We start from the raw sequence: 22,133 nt of genomic DNA, 5'->3' as shown, positions 1-22,133 counted from the left end.
TGAGAATTTGTCTTTCCGGCAAAGTTAGAAATTCATCCAAACATATTTTCTTTTAGACAAAATTATTTTCAATAACTAATACCTGCAACACAGGAGAAAATATAACATAGCCACACAAAGTAGCAGGATGACCTATTTGTTGTTTTTTTGTTTTTTTCCCGTGTAAGCAAATTGGAACACCGTTCTCAACTTTTCAAATGTTATTCTAGTGATGTCACATTATTCTGTTCTGTGTCTCCTTGACTCAGTAACACTCATGGAGAGAAACAGGACCCTCTGCTGCCTTTACTGACCACCTACTATGGCCACATGGCATACATAGCATTGTCACAGGGAGCAAGGCACTGTGGACGCCCTTGGGGGAGCTCAGGGTGGTAGGTAGCAGAGCATCAAGCTTTTAGGAAGGTAGAAAGCAGATGACTTCAAGGAGTTAGAGCAAAGAGGAATGCCATTCTGCTGACGGAATCAAGGTTTTAGGAGGAGCTCGGCCTTGAAATGATGATAGGATTTAGAGAAGAGGGCTGAAGGGAAAGGGAGCTGCAGGTAGAGAAGACACGTTTCTGAGGTACTGAAATCAGCACACTGATCCTAAACCTTTGCTGGGATTATATTAAACATACTTTAAAATAACCCCTTCAAGGGAATTGAAAGAAGTAGTCCCAAAGACGACGGACAATAGGTACAAAGCCAATTTTCCCACTGACAAAAAGTTATTGGACATAAAATACTTGACAGCTGCTGTGCTAGATATTGGATATAAGAAGTTATGAGTAACTTGGAACAAATTTATAGTAGGGTTTAAAAATTGGATCCTCTCTTCAATTTATGGTAAAATGTTTGATCCACGGAGCTATTCTATTATATACTTTCTTCTAGGCATTTAAAGAATTCTGCAATATATACCATGTTTCCCCGAAAATAAGACTTAGATGGACCATCAGCTCTAATGCATCTTTTGGAGCAAAAATTAATATAAGACCTGGTCTTATTTTACTATTATATAAGACCCAGTCTTGTATAATATAACACAACATAACATAACATAATATAATACCGGGTCTTATATTAATTTTTGCTCCAAAAGAGCATTAGAGCTGATGGTCCGGCTAGGACTTATTTTCGGGAAACACAGTAGATGATGTATTACAGAATTGTACACCTGAAATCTATGTAACTTTACTAACAATTGTCACCCCAATAAAATTTAATTTAAAAGAAAAAGAATTCTGCAAAGAATTCCATTATGTGTATTTTCAGGGAAAATCCATAATGAGACAACATAAAATAGTTACATGTATATGGATGCATACATTATACAATCGCATTCAATAAGATAGATTTCATTGCATAATAGGATAGACATAGAATGCTGTTCATTCTGAAAGAATCAAGTTGCCTAGATACGCCATACATAGAGCACCGGGGAACATCTCTTGGCCCTGAGACATTAACATGTGCTTTCTTCACTTTTACCTGCGGCCAGGCCATTAATAGGTTTGTCCCAGGTGCCTTTCTTTTTACTTCCTCCCACCTCCCATATCCCACTTTATCATCATTCACCCCCACTGTGTTGTACCTTTACTACTTCTTCATCTGAATGATCTATCTAAAACATGTACATACATTTTTAGGTCAACCAAAGGCAGCTATGGCAACACAATTGTTAGGCCATGTGTGCAGCTGAGATGCAAGTATTTATTATCTTAAAAAAGAAATGTTAGAAGTCAGTAAAAAAATTACAGGATACTCTAAATGGAGAGGAAATGTAGGTATTTCCATGTGATTATCACTAACTTTTATAAGTGTATTTCCATAGTTATTCTTCTGATTACTCAGAATTCTGATATAGATAGTGAAAGGATCTTAAGAACACATTTCAAACATGTCACAATAGCCAAGAACATATTCACACACATGTACACACACACAAAGGAAAAAAGAAGATGTAAGTGTCTGTCAAAAGGCAAAAAAATAGGAAAGATGATGACAATTATACAAATATGAACATAGTACTGACATGTAGCCCAGGGATAATTATAGAGCTGTAGAATCCATAAAAACGGAATGTTCCAAAAGATAATAATGTCTGTTTTTTTTTCCTTAAATTTTATAAGCTACTACCCCATATATTTTTTTCCCTCACAGCAAGTATCAAAATCTTTTCAAGTTTCATTGCTCAAATGCAATGCACTAGATCACAAGCAAAAACAAAACCAAAAAAACCCAGGTCATTTCCAAATTGACAGCAAGTAATTTATTTAGAAGATTGAACTTAAAAAGTCATTTCAAGTTCATAATTTTACAGTTGCAAAAGTTGGTAATACAATTGATTTTTCCTAGAATATTAGCAAATTTTCAATGTTACATTTTAAGGGAAAACCCAAGGAAACACCTTGGAAATGCCTGGGGGGAAAAAGAATGCATTAAAATGCACTGAATTATAAATTGCTATTTCTGTTAAAATTATAGTTTTTCGTGGTAATTACTTAACAAAGTATATTTACATACACATAAAAATCAAGTTTAAAACAAGGGTAACGGATTTCACAGTTATTAAACCAGAAAAGGTTTTATCAAAACAACAAACAGGAGAGATTTATAGACAAAAAGTATACATTTACATGGACCTCCAATTAAAACTATTGTGTAGTAGATTAAGCAAAATCTCACTTCTGAATTTCTGGGAAATGTATTTTACAAATTCAAATACTAATATAAATCAGAGATCACTTAGAATTAGATGAACATTATATAATTACTAATTTTAAATAAATTACTCATTTCTTAAACAAGGTTATAAATTATAGACCATAATTAAAGAGATTTTTTATTTTATTTTAGTGAAAACAAAAATTTACAGATATATGATATAAAATATTCACACATGGAATATATCTTTTCTGTGACACTTAAGAAAACTTTCAGTGTAAGCTACAACATCATATTTGGATATAAATCCATGAGTTCTAATTTTTAAAGACCTGTAAGAAGATTTGCAACTTTAGAATATCTGATGTGTGGTGTGAAAATACTGGTGCAAATCATTATTTATTCTTAAATGCTATGTTTTCATTCATCGAAGATTCCTAAACAAAAGAGTCGGAATTTGGTTCACAGTTTATAAACTTTGCACAGATTTTGTTATGATAACCTGTTATCCACAGAGGAAGTTGTCCATAAACAAAAACAATCTGGTATTTGCTAATTTTATAAAATCCATTGTAAAACTTCTTGGTCTGAAGATTTAAGCAACCAGGTATCAATGTGAACCATAACCAGGGAGAGTGAACAATGATAAATTAACAATATCAGAGAAAGCAGATGATATAAAGAGAGTTAACACTCAGTATTGACATATGTAATGAAAGTTTCATTGTTTTTTTACATTGCCTAAGTGATCTAGTAACCTAAATTATGGAATTTCTAATTCACCTATGGTTGTTGTCAAGTTAAGTAATTAAAAATGCAATGCAGTACAGAAAAGACATTTTTCTGTTAATTTTAAAGATATTTACAGCTTAATATTTTTTAAACAAATTATGTACTCAAATAAATGTTTACAATCATTTACTGGGTCCTCTGACTATTGACAATTATTTCTGAATTACATAAACGTGTTGATTACCAGCAAGTAAATCTTGTTTTAAGATTTTAAAAGCACTGATAAGTGTAATTATTAAAATGGGAGGATTGTCATTTGTGTCTCAGGTTTAAAGTCTAATTCGTGATTTGTAGTGATCCAATATTTTATATAAATACAAAATTCAACAATTTGCTTTCTTAAGTCTAGAAGATATATGAGATCATAGATATCTTTACAAGTACAAATTTTGTTCTGAAATTGGATTTTATTTTAGAAGACATGACCCTAAACACAAAAAGTATTTTATGAATTATATTAAGCATAAAGAAACACAATTATTCACTTTCATTATTTAAGAAAAAATTATTAGAATACATTGCTAAATATTTGCTAATGGAAATGCAACAATTTTTAGTTACTTAACCTGTCACTTCACACTGTAGTATAGAAATCAATTTTATAAAGGCAAAATTTTGATCTAGTGTGAAATTAGCAACATGGTTTAGTTCAAAAAGTCAAAAGATTTATAGAGGTAATATTTCCAATTTAAACAGAATTTTGCTGGGTTTTAATTTTTCCACAGAGCACTGAAATAATTTTTTTTAGCTTGGGTTTAAGATGTTTAAATGGTTTCAAGTATTCTACAGATACAGATTTTTGGACAACACTGAATTTTTTCCAAAAAATAGTTAATTTTAAGTTTTGTTTTACTCTATGGTAAAAACTCTTGGAAACTTTTTTTTCTTTCCAAAATCTCATTTTCACCTGAAATAATTGTATTCAGGTTTTCTCAGCAGGTAAAGTATAAATTCTTACAAGGTTTCAAATTTCAGAATTCCAATAATGCATTTAAACTGAGCACCCACCGAATCACTTTCTCTTCTCTTTGTGTGTGTCTATTATCTTGCTGTTCTGTTATTTACACTGAATTTTAGTCTTTTTAGCTCCCCAGAAATACCTTAGTGAACCCTCAGCAGTTGCTAACCACTTAATAATTGTGAACCCGCCAGCCCCTTCAAGTAGATCGTTAACCACAAAAGTGCCTGACAATTTCCAAATCATATCCTCTGTCCAAAAGGAAAAGATAGGGCTTTGTGAGGCCGAAAGGAAGCGAAGGAAAACAAAACAAATGTAGCTCATGTTGAAAGTGAAAAGTGCTTGGACAGATTAGTATTTTCTGCAAGGCGTCCTGCCAAACTTTGTTTTGTTTTTTTTAATAGAGACAAGTTATTTTTTGGTCTGATTTCTCAGTTTCTTGGAAAGTGTGGGTATTTACCATCCCCACCGGCCTCTCATAATTATTGTTGGTTGTTTTGTGTTTTTCCCATCCGTCCACATCACAGACTGCTGATACCCCCCGCCTCACTCTGTCAAAACCCCAACTGTGGGCGACCCTGGGTTTGGAAACTCTGCCGACTCCCGACGTCTCATCCCACTCTCCCTCTCACGCCTCTTGTTTTAGTCGCAAGAACACCCACTCCAATCGCAGTGAAAGCCGGAAATTTTCATTTAACTCCCCCACCTCCGACTCGCCCCCCAATTGGAGCCGAGAGCTGGGGAGCTGGGAGGCTCAGAGCACAGCCGGGTCTCGGCCGCCTCCCCTCTCTCCGGAAGGCTTTAATTTGCACACTTGCTTGCTACTGCACCGCGAGTCCCCAACCCCGCCGCCGGGTGGGTCTCGGGCAGAGTAAGTCTCCCGGGCCTCCGCCCCCGCCCCTTGCTGCCTCCCCGGCTCTGCCCCGAGCCTCCGCCAGATCCCGGCGGCCGTAGTCTCGTATCTCTCAGCGAACCGCGCAGGCGGCGCCCTCCGCGGTCCCTCCGCCCTCCGCCGCTGTGCCCACCCCCTTGCGGGAGAGAGAGCTGGTGACTCCTTCCTCCAAACCGGGTTACCTGCTCCGCGCCGCGGTGGACACGTGCGGACATCAGACTGACACTTGCAGCCCCCTCCGGAGGCTGGACGAGGCCAGGCCCCTCAGGTGAGGAGCTGTGCACTCGGGTGGGTGGGCTGCGGGGTGGGGGGTCCCTGGGGAGATTGGGGGGCTTGGCTCGGGTCGGAAGCGACGGTGTGGGTGTGGGTGTGGGTAGACTATTGTGGGGTACGTCCTCGGAATCTGCGTAAGTTAACCCCTTACTAACCGAGACGGGGTAGTTACGGGGGCCAGTGTGGGGGAGCTAAAGGAGTTTTTCCTAATCTGGCAAGAGGACATACCACACTAGGGACACCCCCAACACAGAGATCCTGTGCCTGCTCCCTCACAACCCGCGCACAAACACCTACTTAAGCAAGCACTCCTTATCCAGTTTCTTCAAACAGAATTTAAACTCCACTCGGACACTCACACAGTAATCCACATTTAGGGTTGAAAATGGGGGGACTTAGTCCGGGAGAACGTGTTTCCGTACCCCATCTTGATTTCCCCACGAGAGCTCCCTCTCCAGCTCGCTGAGATGTGGGTGTGGGTGTGGGCTCCACCTTCCCACCACGAGATACGAGATAAATGTTAACGCAGGCTCCTTGCTGGCAACCCCTGCGGGCGTGTTATGCACACTTAGAAGAGTGCACGCAGGCTGCCAGTGCCCAGGTTTGGAGCCCGGTAAGGACTCACGTTTGCTTTAGTTTCCCAGTTTACTTTTATAATTTAAAATATCGGAGTTAAAACACACCCGGCAGTGAGCAGCTCCCTCCCCACAGCGCGCCGGCCAGTGTGCACGTGGGCGCATCTGCGTGTGCGCACACGCGGGAGCCCTGGTCGCCGGTGCGGCCTCTTGTCGCTGCGCTGGTGGCGACCCTTGCGGTGCTTGGCAGGCATCGGGAGAGGCACATGAAGCATTTCATTGAGTGTGAAGACAGAGAGCAGAGACAGAAAGCAGAAGGAGGCGGCTATAGTCTTTGTAGTCGCAGAGGAATGCGGAAATGTTGAAGCACTATGTCAAACTTTTTTGAAATGGGGTCAAGTCACATTCAGCCAGCGTGGGAAAGCAACAACAACAACAACAAAAAAAAGTGAAGGGTGGGGGGAAGGCACTGCTGCTCCCGTTTCTCTCCGCCGGAGCCGAAGGTCGCGGGAGCGAGGGGGGGGAGAGCCTGGGCGGGCTGTGCGGGGCCTGGTGGGGGCAGCGGGCGCAGTTCCCTGCGGGGGTGGGACGTCGGCGACGTTTCCTTCGCTGCAGAGCCTGGGGCTGGAGGGGAGGAGGGGCGCGGGTACGCCGAGGGGGCTGCGCTACTGGCGGTGGCTCCTCCGCTACCTGTGTGGCCCTGGGCCTGGCTCAGACCCCCCGGGCAGGCTCTGGGGGCTCGTTCTTCGGTCCCCGCCAGGATTCACCTTCACCTTTTAAGGAGAGTTTTGACTGGAGTGAGTGTGAGAGTGTCTGTCCTCACTGTGGTCCCCTCCGCCCTCACACCGTGAGGGTCGCGCCATTTGTTTCTTTAATTCCTGGAAGAAGGCGAGCGGGCCAGCGGTTACGGGGCAGGTAATTCCGAAGTGCCCCGGGAATTCCGGACACGCGGCCGGCGTGGCTAACGTCCCTCCGAGGCCGCGGGGCGGCCGTGGGTTGGCGGATTCCTGGGTCCTAGATTGCAAATGAATGGGGAGGGAAGGTGACCCCCGAACCCCGCAGTTTGTTGTGCTGTGGGCTGGAGGGGGGGATGGGGGGTGAGGAGCGACTGGCTGCAGACGGCACCAGGCCTTAAGCCGAAAGGGGAATGGAAACCTCTGTCTGCTACCTACAACGGAGAAGATCCTGGGAGTGGGGAAAGATTCGCGAGTCCCGGCCCCGAGGGCGCAGCCCTTTCTCACCCGAAGAGGCTCAGCATTTACTCTCCTGCCACCCTTTTTCAAGGGGAGGTTGAGTTTTGCTCAGGTTGAAAATTTCAGGGCGAGTCACGGTTATGTTACCTTTCTCAAGTTATTCTTTAAAGAGACCACAAGCTAAAATGTGGCGAACACCCCTTTCTCCTACCCTTAGGGTCCCGTGGGAGACTCCCTCCCCCCACTGCTCACCCACCTCGGAGTAGCGGGAACCCCAGCCCTCCCCAACCTGATGGGTTTCCACCAGGGAGGTCCTCCGAGTCGGAGGAAGAATTCCGTTTCCAACCCAGACTCCTTTGCCCCCTAAAAGACCATTTGTGTGTGCAAGTCGTTTTTAAATGTCTCCTCGTAGAAAAACTGAAAGTAGAAAGGAAGCAATTTCCGAGCAGATGTCTGACCACCCCTTCTCGCACACTCCCAGCATCGGGTTACAGGGTCTTGGGAGCCCCCACCCACATTCTGCGGCCCCACACGGGTGGACTCACAGTCCTTCGACAACAGCTTGTGCGCGACCCCTGAACGCCCCTCGGCACCCCGGGAGCCCCTCTCCTTGCGCTTCCAGGCCGGGGGAGGGTAGCAGCACTACACAATGATATAGGGATAAATATTAAGCCGTGACATTGACGTGCCCGGCGCCTCCCCTCCCCCGCGCTCCCGGCACACTCTGGGCTGCTCCGCACGCCCCCTCCCGTTCCACTGCGTCCCGCGCCGCGCGTTCATCCCGGAGGGGCCCCTGCAACCTCTCCGCGCAAAGACGGCTCCAGCCCTGCAGGGAAAGAAAAGTAACTTAGCTTTTCTCGGAGGAACCAGGAAGGATTAAGCGGCCTGGGAGAGGGCAGGAGCGCGCGGAGAGTAGCCACAGGGGCTTCGTGAAGGAGGAGGAGGGAAGTCTGCAGAAAACCCGAGGAAGGCGCCTGGGATGTCTGATTGCACTTTCTTCTTGTCCTCCCATCTCCTCTTTTAGGTGGAATGATTGTGGACTGAGACGCGCTCGGGCAGAGACTATGTAATCGCCTCGGTGTCTGTGCAGAGGTCTGCGCTTCGGGGAGGGAAGAGGAGGGATCGGCTGGCTCTTCGGCGATTCGGCAGGCGGAGTTTCGCGAGGAGGTAGCTCCATCCAGCCCCGGCGGCCGCGAGAGCCCGAGAGCCCGAGCGCCGGAGCGCGGTAGTTGGCGGGGGTGAGGGAGAGCGAGATCGAGACCGAGCTCCTGGGCGCAAGGGAGCGGCGGGGGAGTCCCGGAGCAGGCGAGCGGCGGCCGCGAGCGAGCAGAGCGCGCCCCCCGCCCTCCCTAGCGGCGCCGCGCCGGGCGGCGTCCGAGCGGTATGGAGAAGGACGGCCTGAGCCGCGCCGACCAGCAGTACGAGTGCGTGGCGGAGATCGGGGAGGGAGCCTATGGGAAGGTGTTCAAGGCCCGGGACCTGAAGAACGGAGGTCGTTTCGTGGCGCTCAAACGCGTGCGGGTGCAGACGGGCGAGGAGGGCATGCCGCTCTCCACCATCCGCGAGGTGGCGGTGCTGAGGCACCTGGAGACCTTCGAGCACCCCAACGTGGTCAGGTGAGCCGGGGAGCGGTACGGGAGCTGTCGGGGGCCGCGCGCCAGGGGAGGGCGGTCGGGGATCCACGGGTCCAGGAAGGTGCGGGACAGCTGGCTGGGGAGGCGCGACCCGTTGATCTTACAGAGTGAGAGTAAGTTTTGTCGACAGAGCCACGATCCCGAGCCGGTGACCTTGCCAGACAGCGAGCCGAAAGACAAGTCAGAAAATGTGACCTGCGCAGGCTTCCCTCCCTGCCGACCCTGAAAGGGGGTCTGGGAAGTTGGGTGCCTTTCAGTGACAGAACAAGCCAACCTGAGACACTCTACCAGACCTCACAGATTTTCCCTGGAGGTTGGGGAATTTTTGAGAGACTGAGAATAAGTGAGAGATAGCAGGAATGGGTGATAAGTAGAAGGAAGAGAACTTTACTGGTGGAGCCTAATATAAATAAGGTTTAAAATAATGCAGAAACTTAAGAATATTTTTGCCAGTCCTACCCACAAGTTTCTCTTTATTAAAGTTGCATAATGATAAGCAGGATTCCTGATAGGCTTACGGACTTAAGTACTGATGCCCATTTTCCAACAGTGTTGCTTAAAATTTTTATTCCAGAAATGTTGCCTATCTGCCTGTATTACTTTATGACTCTGGGCCAGCATACTTCTCCAAAGGTTTAGATGTGAGTCCAAGATATGGAATGTGTAGATTCTAAATGCTCTGTCTGCCCTTGCTGTTCCTGGAGGGTTGTGCAAGTGGATGGGGAGACAGCAGTTGTTAAAGCCTCTCCTGTGTGGTAACCAGTATTAAAGTGTGTGTGACTTAGGATAATGGTGTTTTTTAGTGATCCTGGAATTTCCCCATTGTGTGGATGACATTGTGTGGTGTGTTGTCCTTTTATTTTCTAAACAGATGCATAGTTTTAAGTCGGAAAGGAATTCACAGAAGCTTCTACAAATTACAGTGTGATTTTACCTTTCTCAACTCTTAAGATAATGTATTGAAAAAAGGAGGTCTTGGGGTCTTCTTCCTGTCTTCTCATCCGTCTGGGGATTCTATTCAACAAATACATGCCTACTGTGTGCGTTGTGGATGAAATTATGTAAATAAGCAGGGCTAAATATTTTTGTAACAAGTCAAACAATTTAACATTAGTCATCAAAGTAGAGAGACCCAAGACTGACCTTTGAAATACCAAGCCCTCTACAGACTCAGGGAGCCCAAGTGTCTACAGAATCTTCCTGGGAGGTTTAAACTTGTCTCCTCTTATCCCAGGCTGGGTGATTTGTGTGGCGCTTTGTTCCTGACACAGTTAGACTCAGGCTGGAAGGCAGCAAAGAATCATAAATACATAAATAAGGTAGTAAATGGCTATAAAGATAAGGACTCCATTATACCTCTGCTTTAGCCAGTAAAGCAGAGAGGTACAAAAGATAATGAGATTGGGAGAATGAGTTAGGAAGATGGGATCATATATAAAAGCAATAGATTACCTTTTGTGTGTGTGTTTTCTTTGTTGAAAAACAACAGAAACCCTATTGGGGAGTCTTTGTGATGTTGGAGGGAAAGGGGAGGGTACATTTTGTCCCCTGTAACTTAGTTATCTTCTTAGAGGAATCGTCTAGGTGCTTCCCAAAGGATGAATTCCACCACTAAAATTTTAGGACCAATGTTCTTGTTTTATTTTGTCTGTTACCTACGGAGAGTATCCAATCAAGGATGATTATCATGTTTATAAATAAAATGCTGTCGTTTCAACTTGGAAGTGTTTTAGAGGCACCCCTGTGTAACACTACCCTTTATAAAGCACAGTTTGTTCTTGTTAACGGGAAAGTTTTTGCCATTGTGCTGGTAGATTTTTGCTACTCCATCTTATTCTCTTGATTTATCCCTTGAGATTGTGTGTCTTTAGAGATTTTTTTAACTCACCCATGGCTTGGATTCTGCGCTGAGAAATTTCAGGAGGCTCTACTTAAGGATTGAAGAAAAAAAGGGGTCATTTTCTAAAATTATTTTTACATATTAAGTCTTAATGGTGACACCTACCTTGCAAGAGTTGCGAGGAGAAACTGAGATGGTGTATGTAGGAGAGCACTTTGTCAGTTCAAAAATGCTTCTGGTGTCCAAGTATTATTGGTGTTCAGGCAGATTAGTGGGGCCCTTTCTTCAGAGCAAGTTCTGAGTAAGGCATCAGTTTCAGGGATCTTTTCTATAGAACAAATCATATTCAAACCCAGATATAATAGGCTCTGAAACTAAGAAACTACTTGAATATAATGAGCATGTAGTTTATCAGAAAAGTCAAATACCATAAAATTCAGTGACACTTGAGAAAATTATTGATGTCATCCTCACCAGCTACAGATCTCCATTCCAATATGTTTCCTTCCCGTTTCTTTACTTCCACCTCTGCTTTGGAGCAATCATAGGCCCTCATGGTTTGCTTGGCTACATGAGGAATTCTGAACTTCAAATGTTGCTGATATTTGCTCAGGTAGGGCCAGGATATAAAGGACAGGTGACAATTCTTTTCTTTCCAAGGGAGAGTTGTCACAGTTGGGCCCCTAAACCTGTGATTTTTTGTTGCCCCACAGTATCAGCATTACAATGATGGTTCTTTAAAGGTTTCTTAAAAGGGCAGATGCCTTCAAGTCGTAAGTAATTGATCATAATTATAGGCCCTACCCATAGATAGTTAAGCCTCTAAGCTTGAAGGAGCATAATAAACATATTAGTTTTTCCAAAGATGAAGATTTAATTTTGATGGATTTGCCAGAAAAGCTGACTTGTTGCTGGCACTGGCACCACCTGTATGCATGGGAATAATGACATGAAATTCTTGCTGACCTGCGCTTGATGGATCCCAGGATCCCAGGCCTGGGCCCCATCAGTGTCTGGGATGTAAATTTACTTATTTTACAGTTGGTGATTCCAAATCCTGGACCCTTTGCCAGAATCAGACTTCAGGATGAACTTATATTGGAGCTTCTGCACTCTATAGAGGCATTCTGTTTTACATTCTGAACTTAATACATATAGGTAGATAAAATAGTAATATGTTTTATCAACAATCTGTTCATTCACCAGATAATTATTGAGGGCCTACTATGTGCCAAACACTGTTAGAAGTTGGGGATACAACAGGGAACAAGTCAGAAAAAGTCTACACTTTTAGAACTTACCTGGTAATGGGATAGCAGTTGTTTTTTCTTTTAAAAATTCACTTTTCTTTATTTCCATTGGCTTGTTTTGCTATATTTAACCTAACCAGTATTGTAGAGCAACTCATTGTGATAATTTGGTTACCAGGAGTGTGCTGATTGAATAGGTAAGATAACCAACATTAATCAGAATCAAATGCTTTCTGAAGATTAAATTTTACCTTAGAGACATACAAATCGATCTATATAAGAGGACATTGACACATAACTAGTATATATGAACATCTGAGCTCCATTTATTCAGCAAGGATTTAGGAAGGACCCACTGTTTAAAAACCATGGGGCTAGGTGCTAGAAAAGATACTTGGGTAAATCATGCTTGGCTCCTCCCCTCGAGTAATCGGAATAAGATGATCGCTATAACCCTGATACATGATAGTATTGGGTCATTACAAAGATCCTCGTTAAGTGCTACCAATGCTGTCACCAGGGGTCAAATTTGTTAGTGTAGCAGTAAAAGTAATTCAAATTCAAGTACTGGCTCTGGAAACTAAAACTCATGGCATTTCAGTGAATAAACTTGTGATGTTTAAATATGTTCAATTATTGTTATTAGCATATTTAATCACTGTTTTAAAACAAGCCAACAGAAAAATCCTCCCAGCTCAGTGATTATTATTCAAGGAGAGTTTTCCAATTTTCTCTTTCTAAAGATCTTAGTAGTATATATTATAAAAAAAGAATCAAAGTCATGATTTTCTCCAGGAAAACCTAATCATTAACAGAGTAGAAGCATATATTATTTGATGCAGCATAGAGCAAAGTCCTCAGTTTGGTTCATGGGAATTCTTCTGAATAAAAGTGTTATTTTATAAGCGAACAATACGCTTATTGGGCTTATTTCAGTGAAAGCAGGGAAAGCAGGAGTTTAATTCTCTATTTAAGTTTCAGTATGTTAAAAGTATGTTTGGTTCTTCATTCTCTAAGAGTTGCTTGAAAAGGTTCCAATTTATCAGGGTTATTTAGTAAATAAATATTTTCACAATGATGTTCTGCGTATTCCTGTTTCTGCAGCAGAACTTGGTAATACTGAATTGTTGACATTGCATTTCTATTATTTTTATACAACTATTATCACCATGGAATTATTAGGATTTATTAAGGAGACAGTGGCGTACAAGAGGGAAACTTGTATAAACTTGAATATCTAGCAGTATAGATTTTCCTATGTTTTAGGCATGGGTAAATTAATATCTATGAAAACAGACTCCTTGTTAAAAGTACATTACCTTTTTAAAAAAATATATGTCTTGCTATTATTCCCCAGGAATGTTGTTGTTTGTTTGTTTTTTAGAACAACACATCCAATTCTTGTACTATGGCACTGTAAACTCATGGATATTAGGGTTGGAAGACATTCTGGAAGTCTTTCAGCCTTTAGGTTACAAAGAAACTAAAGCTCAGAGGTCAAGCAACTTGTCTATCATGCCATTTTGAAGTTATTGACTTGTTTTAAAAGCTGAGTAGCAATTTTTTAAAAAAATTCTTTTTTATTGTGTGATGGAAGAAGTTAAATTAAGCGAGTACATTTCTAGTTTGGAAAATATGAACTACATGTAGACAAAGGTGATGGTTTGCCAGGAATAAATGACATACCAATTCAGGAAATTCCTGAATTCTGCAGTATACTCTACTGAAGTCTATCTGTAAAAAGTATGATGATTATCCATTAAGTTCTGCTTTTAAGGAATTTGGGTAATACCTATCATCTTTGAAATAGCTATAGTTAAATAATAAAAGTGAATAATGTATTTAAATACTTAAGTAATAATATTGCATTCATTTTAGACAAAGAACAGTAGGAAAAATCTAACCGCTTGATACTTGTCTAATGAATGGACTATTCCATAATGTGGCTCTGGCATCTACTACTCATTTAATGAAATAAACACCATAACACTTGAAAATTAGGCAGCATGACAACCTCCAGACTCATAAGCAGATATGTTACCCATGCTTCTTGAAGAAATAATCACACTATTGCTATTTCTCATGAGGTGCAGATGGGCTTCTCTGTCTTCTTGGGAAGGAAATTAATTGTGAGCTGCCTGGTGTGGTAGAACATGGCAGAGATGAAATCTAGGTGCAGGCGGATTGGTAATAGGAGGAGGTGTTTGTGTAATGTTGGGCTTTGTCAAAGGGCCAGGAGGTAGCACTGAGAATGGGCGCTGGTGGTTAGGGACAAGTGTGCCTACATAAAGGTCACCATTTGAGTGATGATCTGTAGAGGGTACCAGAAAAATATATACACGTTTGAAGAAAGGAAAAAACTGTATTAAAATTGTGATAATATACACTGTTAATAAAAGATGAATACACGTCACGTGTATACATTTTTTTGGTATCCCTGGTGTAGATGCTGAGTCAGGTCGGGCAGGCAGGTCAGCAGTCAGGAGGAGGAGTTTCATAAGACCCACTGGGCAGTTGTTTTGAATGTCACTAGTTGGCCGCCATACTTGATTTTCTTTTGCCAGCTGCACATGCAGCTATTCTCCATTGAAAGGTGAAGTAAAGGCACCCCCTCGGCATGTGGCAGGAATCTGTGTGTGTGTGGGGGGGGGTTTGCAGTAGTAGCCTGGAAGTGCATTGCGGTCGGATAATTATTAAACGTTTGGTAGTTTACCTAAATTAGGGCAACTACTGGCTTTTTTCATTTAAGTAGGCATTTTAATTATTGATTCTTATTATCCGGCCTTCCTAAAGGATTTTAGTTCAGTAGAATTAGAATCACAGTATAAGAATTTTGGAATTGAAAGGGGTTTTAGATGTCACCTAGTCCAATGCCATTGGGTCTGTGTAGGAATTGTTTTGTAAATGTGTGAAAGAATTGTCTTATTTTTCGTCAACTATTTTATTCTACATTTATATGCATTGTAGATACAAATTGAAGAAAGCTATGGTTCAAGCACAGGGTTATATCCAGTGTTAGCAGGATGGGATGACTAATGGTCACGGCATATCTGAAAACACTCCTTTGGGATGTAAAAGTATTTTCAATTTAATGATTTTATGTTTCCTGACTTGAGGACAAGGATTGTATCTTTTATATCCATAAATAACACGGTGTCCATAGCTATCAGTTGTCGAGTATATGTTTCCTAAATGAACAAAGTAGAATAAGTTAAATTATAAACCCCTCAATGAGAACTTTTCATCCTTTTAGAGTTGTGCAGTGGGAAATTATTGAACCTTAACTGTAATGAATCTGCACAGCAAAACTATAGTAAAAGCCTTCAAATATTATTGACATTTTAAACTTTTCTCTGACTATTTTTTGTTTTCACTTCTAGCTTTGGCTTTGATAGGATTTTCATGTGTTCTTTGTGTGCAGTTGCTACATGTATCCTGCAGGCAAACAGACTACTCTATTTCCCCTGAATATGTTCCTTGCATCCACCTCTGGGACTTGAATTGGGGCTGATCTCAGAACGTGCAAGCATCGCCCCTCCCTGTACCACTGTTCCCACTTGTTGAAATGCTACCCATCCTTCAGAGCTAAGCTCTAATGCGCGTGCACGTGTGTGTGTGTGTGTGTGTGTGTGTGTGTGTGTGTGTGTGTGTGTGTGGTGTATTCCTCAGTACCTCCATTTGTATAAAATTTCTGTTTCCTTTGAACCCTGATAACTTTGGGCCTCCTTTATGGCACTTAGTATATGTCTGCCCCTTTTATGTTATTATGTCTGTTATATAAGATATAATTTTAATCTCCCCCCCAACCACCCTCTTCTGATCGTCCGCCCTTCCCCGCCCCAATTGTAAGCCCTCGAGGCAGGGAGTGTCCTGTTGTCCTGGCCATTTACGTTCTACATCCAGTGGAAAGAAAATGAACAAATGAATGAAATAATGGAAAGCGGATCCAGTTATTAAGGAGGGAACCATAGAGATTATTTCTATCACATGAATGTCAGTACTAAGGAGTGTCAAATAAAGATGGAGAATGGATCTGTATATTGGCTTATACTTATTTGATTCCTAGGCATAATAAAAAATACTGAAAAGAGAAAAGTTTCATTTTTATTTTACTCCAATATATGTCATTTATATTAAAGGAATTTGAATATAAGTCATTCCCATAGTTAACTGTATAGTCTTGGACTTAATTCATATACTGTAAAGAAGACATTAACATTAGAAAATGTGCACACATTCAGTAAAAGTTGAAAATGATTTGAACATTTTTTAATGTAATAATGTAAGGAATATATTTTAATCAAGTGCTTGAATTCTTTTGCTTTTGTTTTTTCTCACTAATTTTGATATCATTGGCTTTGTATACTGGAAAAAACTCTTAGGAGGAGCAGAATTAATACTTTCCATGTAATTCCTGAAAGGATATGAAGATTCTGAACTCCATTAAAACTTTGTCTTTTACTCCTCTTCTTAAATTGTACACAGAGAATTTGGATTCCACCTTGGCACACTGGTAGGTTTAGCTAAGAAGTATTCTTACAGCCTGAATTAATTCCAGTTTCTCAGCACACATGTTGTAGGTGTGTGTGTACATGTGTGTATGCGTGCACAGTGCACAGCCAGAAGTGTTGAATACAAGGTCCATGAAAGAAGGGGGGCTGTTTTTTCTTGTTTCTTGCTCCCAAGCACTTACCATGGTGGTTAGCATCTTGTAGCCCAGAATAAATATTTGTGAATGAACGAATGAGTATGTACCACCTAGTAATTCAGAATTGATTTTTTTAAGTCAAAATTGAGTAATAATGCCTGAGAGCATATATGAGATCTATACTATTCAACAAGTATTTATTGATTATCTGCTATATTCAACATTTTGTTAAATGTGATTGACAGTGATCACAGAAAGTACCTACACCTTGAAATGAGTACCAGAGAAATGGTATTAGGTCTGGAGTTTGTTTCAAATGAACTCCGTAGAGTATAGATGAAACAAGCTGGTCATTGTTGAAGCTATGGGAGTTTCTTGTATGTTTGAAATTTTCCATCATAATACTTTTTAAAAGTGTTTCTAGTCTTGGACCAGGAGTCAAAATACTTGGATTCAATCCTGACTCCTCCACCGATTAGCTGAGTGAACTAGAGTAAATTCCTTTATGTCTCTTAACTGAGGATTCCCTATGATAAAATGGGAGTTATTACTACTCTTTTGACCTTAGAGTTACTATGATCAAAAGAAATTATGTATATGAAGATCAAATGTTATACAATATAAGGTATTATTAACAACATGAATTCCTGCCCTCAAGTACTTTATAATTTTGTGCAGGAAACTGACATGTACAGATACCTATATTGCTGATTGGTAGTACTTTCATTTTTCCCCCCACAGTGTGAAAGTATGAATGGAGGTAGATAGTTCTGAAAAGATGTGTATTGGATTTAAATTTGTTATAGTGAAATACGATCTTTAATCTGGGTATTGGTTATTGATGTCACGTTTACTCAGTCTGTATGTTAGTCATTAATGGATTTATTGGGGGAGGTCCCAGGGCACAGTGCTCCTGAGAACACGTCAAAATGGATGGGAGCCTAATGATTTCTTTTGTATTTCACTATTCAGATTAACTCAAAGAAGAGTTGAATTCTTTGCTTGTTCTTTCTCCTCTTTTTCAATTTTGAAATCTCAAACAGAATTATTACTTTTTATGTCACACATTGTAATTTCTGCTTGTTAATTTTCTGAGGCTCTTATGGCATGACTGCCATATAATATTTGAAAATTTGTTCCATGTATTCTGGTGAAGTCATTAAGAACTTCTATCCACAGAAAGGAAGCAGTTTTCTTTAAGGGACACTAATCTCTAATGAAATACAGTAGTCCCCCCTGCATACGCAGTTTTGTTTTCAGCAGTTTCAGTTACCCATATTCAACCATGGTCTGAAAATACTAAATGGAAAATTCCAGAAATAAACACTTCATAAGTTTTAAATCCTGCGCCATTCTGAGGAGCATGATGAAATCTCTCGCTGTCCCACCAGGGACGTGAGTGACTCATCCCTCTGTCCAGCGTCTCTACACTGTACACGCCCTCTCATCCCTCAGTCACTTAGTAGCCATCTTGGTTACCAGATCGACTGTGGTGGTACCGGTATCATAGTGCTTGTGTTCCAGTGACCCTTATTTCACTTAATAATGGCCCAAAGTACAAGAGTAGTGATGCTGGCAATTTGGACATGCCAAAGAGAAGCTGTAAAGTGCTTCCTTTAAGTGAAAAGGTGAACGTTTTCAACTTAATAAGGAAAAAAATTGTATGCTGAGGTTGCTACGAAGTTCACCAAACTTCATCTCATCGTGTATCGTCTCACAACATCACAAGAGGGAGAAGGGTGAGTACAGTGCGTTAAGATATTTTGAGTGAGTGAGTGAGTGAGAGACCACATTCACATAACTTGAATTATCACAGAGTATTGTTATAATTGTTCTATTTTATTATTAGTTACTGTTGTTAATCTCTTGCCTAATTTATAAATTAAACGTTAGCGTAGGTATGTACATATAGGAAAAAACAGCATATGTAGGGTTCGGTACTCTCCGTGGTTTAAAGCATCTACTTGGAACATATCCCCTGGTGATAAGGGGGGGAACTACAATATTTTTTTTCTTTGCTTCCTTTTATTGCTAAGTAATGTCGTAATTTCTCTGTTAGGCATTCCTAATGATTAGTATAAAACATTTTTCCTAAAATGCTTTACTTTTAGAAGATACAAAGTTGGGAACATTAACATGTACACCTATTCAGCAACAGTAGAAGGAAAACAACAGACATCTTTACGTTTTAAGGGCAGACTTTTAAACTTTAGGTTATTGGCACTAACCATTTTAAAATGTATGAGTGGAAACCAAGAAAGTACCTGAGTGGTTTCAAGTTGGGGGTTTTAGATGATGTTCTACATTCCCAGCGTGTAGAATCACTTAAAGAAGCTGTGAAATATCCTTGGTAAAAAGGGGGTGTTTTCTTGTTGAGCCATGATAAACCAAGAGACATTTAGAGACTGGTCTAGAAGGGACTCCGAGTGTCCATCATCAATGAAGTGTGTTTAAATTATGGGAGTCCCCTTAAAGAACTGGGAAAGCAACCCTTCTTTGAAATATACACCTTTTAAACATTCAGATACAAAAGAATCAGTTTTCCTTCCATCACCATATATTTGATCCCTTTTACCCTCATCTACCCCCCCTCTTTACTAACCATTGGCACCCCAGTAAACTTTAATTAAAAAAAATAAATAACAGGAAATGGGGGGTGAGTAGATATATGGAAACTCTGTACTTCCTGATCAATTTTTGTGTAAACCTAAAACTGCTCTAAAATATAATTCTATTTAAAAAAAAAAAAAGGCACAGAAGAAAAGTTGTGACATCCTGCCAGTCATTGCAAAGTATGTTAAACCCATGGGATTTAATCAGTGGTAATACAGCTAATTAGTATTCACTAGACTAGAACTTCAGGTTGAGGATGCCAGTTGGGTTCTCAACTAAACCAGTTAACTTTGCAAAGAGAAAAAGGCTATTTCAGAAGCATTACTCTCTACCCCTTAAATGTGGCTGACTCAGAGTGGTGGCCAAGGATCTCAAGGAAAACTATGTAAAAGCATGGTTGACTCAGTGGTGCCAGTTCCTAATGCTAGAAAAACAATACATTTAGGATGAGTCAAGAGTATACCATCTTTATTTATGAAAAATTACATCGATTTTTTTTCCCACTTAATAAAATAGAATCTATCATTAGGCAAATAGAGGATGGTCTAGAGGTATATCTTGTTCTGAAGGGACTTCTCGCTCATTAAAAGGAGGGAAGAAGGTGGCAGAAGATGAGGTAGAGGCCAGAGATACTATATGGTGAAGGTAGAATATGGTGACAGAACCTGGGATAGCTGGCGCATATCTGAAGTTTCTTAGACTTCAAAATCTGAAACCCAGTGATCTGAAAGTAATGGAAATTCAGGCATATTTAGGAAGACTCCAGTCATTACTTGTTGAATAAGTAAACTCAGAGTACATTCTTTAATTCCATAGTAATAAAATGGTATGGCTCTTGATTTCTTGTTCCTGAGGACCTTATTTTACCCACCTTTACATGGTCCATTGTGCCTAGCACTCAAATATTTGTTGAAGTAATACATGAGTTAATCTAGAACATAGGCTTCCCATTGGAAGATAAGCTCCATGAGGGCAGGAGGTTTTGCCTGTTTCATTCACTGCTTTATCCCCAGTATCTAGAGCAGTGCCTGGCATATAGTTCAGTAAATATCTTTCAAGTGACTGAGTGACTAAACTGTGACTAAAGATTACTCTTTTTATAGTAATTGTAATGACAGTAAAAATGTAAATTAAAACCAAAATTTAGCAGATGTGTTATTTTCCTGTTCGCTCTTTAGTATTGCATTTAAAATTCTTTATATAGTCTCTAATAATTATACTAATAAATTGGATTCTGACAATTATACTAGTAAATTATTAAATAAGGAGTTAATAATTTAATGATTAGTGAGTAGATTGCACACTAAGATTCATCCCTTCTGAGCTAATTCTTCCACTGATGTTTCATTAAATTATGAATATAATTTTAAATAAACAATGTTAAGTGATATTTAAATGGTTATATCATTTGTGGCTGAATTGATTTAAATGTTTTGGTGGAAATTCTAAGACATGGTTTCAGATTCTCTGGGTTGTGAGATTTTATTAAGAGGATTGACACACATTCTCCTAAAGAATTTTACATAAGCAGTAAAGCCCTTGTGTAAATGCCTGCAGTTACCGTTAGAAGAAGTCACCAGGCCCATCGTGAAGCTTGCCCCAGTACTCCAATTTAATGCTACCATTCGAAGCACGTTCCTTCTCTGTTAGGTCAGATGATTGTGATCATCTAAGGGGTCTGACATTACTTAGTCATGAACAGCTATGAAGAATAGTAATGGGGAGGGAGGGAAGAAGGAAAGGAGGGGAGAAAAAATGGAAAGAAGGAAGGAAGAAAGGGGGAGGGATAGGCTAGGATAGGAAAAAAAGAAATATGTGGTGTTCCCAGACAATTGTCATGCATATTGCAAGGAGTTACTAAAGTGGAGTACCAGGGGAGTTGTGTGCAGTTTTTTATTTAAAGTAATTACATTTTTCTGTTAAAGTAATTGTGGTTAATATTGTTGTGTAGTAAATTATTCCAAAATTTAGGGTTTTAAAACAATCATTTTCTTATGCTCAAGGAATCAGTAGGCGGGGAATTCAGACAGCACAAGGGGAATGGTATATCTCTGCTCCGTCATGTTTGAGGCTGCAGCTGAAAATGACACAGCAGCCGAGGGTTTGATTCATTTTGAGATGTCTTCACTATTAAGTCTGGTGTTTCATGCGAGCTAGTTGGTGTTGGCTGGGGCCGGAGCTGGGGCTGTGGACCAAGCACCAACACTGGGCCTTTCCATGCAGCCTGGGCTTCCTCTTAGCATCAAGGCTTCAAAGTACGTAGTTGGACTTCCATGGTGACTCAGTGGCTCCAAAAGCCATCAGTGACCCTAGCAACAGGAGATGTTACTTCTATCTCATTCTGTTGGTTAGAAGTGAGTTCAAAGATTCAAAGGGAGGGGACATATCGCATCTCTTACTGGAAAGAGTTAAAGAATTTGTGCCTTCCCCCTTTTTTGGTAGTCATGACATTAGTACTTAGTGGTTAGTACAGAAGGTTTATGATAAAAAAGCAAGGCTCCTGCCCCAACTGTCCCTAGTCCCAGTACCCAACTACAACTTCTCTTAACTCTGTTTTTGGCGATTTGGGCTTTTCCCTCCGTAAATCTAGATGATAGGCTATGCTCTATTTCTTGATACTTAAACCTCAGATAATATCTATCGACTTCCCACTCTGAAAGATGAGGATTTAGCTAGTTGATGCTACTCCCTGTTCACCTTTTGTTACATAGGGATATTTTTATTTCATATAAGTTAAATTTAACATCATACAATTTTATATTTAGACACCATTTTTTTGTTCTTTCACTTTTGGGAGATCTCTTGAGTCTCTGTTT

General features: G+C 40.7%; 1 protein-coding gene and 1 long non-coding RNA gene across 5 annotated transcripts in view; one reads left to right on the top strand and one right to left on the bottom strand.

Annotated features, from left to right (window-relative positions):
* Positions 1-2,228: 2,228 nt before the first annotated feature.
* On the bottom strand, positions 2,229-8,359 carry LOC109446379 (uncharacterized). The gene is made up of 2 exons (XR_012498874.1): positions 7,878-8,359; positions 2,229-7,153 (listed from the first exon to the last, which is right to left on the bottom strand). It is a non-coding gene; the product is annotated as an uncharacterized LOC109446379 (long non-coding RNA).
* The window catches only part of CDK6 (cyclin dependent kinase 6), a 218,899-nt gene continuing 201,977 nt past the window's right edge, over positions 5,212-22,133 (top strand). For 2 of the 4 annotated variants that reach the window (XM_074340727.1, XM_074340726.1), the window contains exons 1-2: positions 6,407-7,054; positions 8,357-8,948. In XM_074340727.1, the coding sequence (XP_074196828.1) occupies positions 8,716-8,948 (233 nt within the window). In that variant the 5' untranslated portion in view covers positions 6,407-7,054; positions 8,357-8,715. Of the gene's footprint in view, positions 5,560-6,406; positions 7,055-8,027; positions 8,175-8,356; positions 8,949-22,133 lie in introns of those variants that run through there. The other 2 variants (XM_019729705.2, XM_019729704.2) reach the window with 2 other exon arrangements.

The sequence above is a fragment of the Rhinolophus sinicus genome, linkage group LG09 (genome assembly GCF_036562045.2).
Source record: "Rhinolophus sinicus isolate RSC01 linkage group LG09, ASM3656204v1, whole genome shotgun sequence".
In the NCBI taxonomy this organism is placed as follows: Eukaryota; Metazoa; Chordata; class Mammalia; order Chiroptera; family Rhinolophidae; genus Rhinolophus; species Rhinolophus sinicus.
Note: the sequence above shows the minus strand (reverse complement) of the source record. Positions and strands in the feature narration are given on the sequence as shown.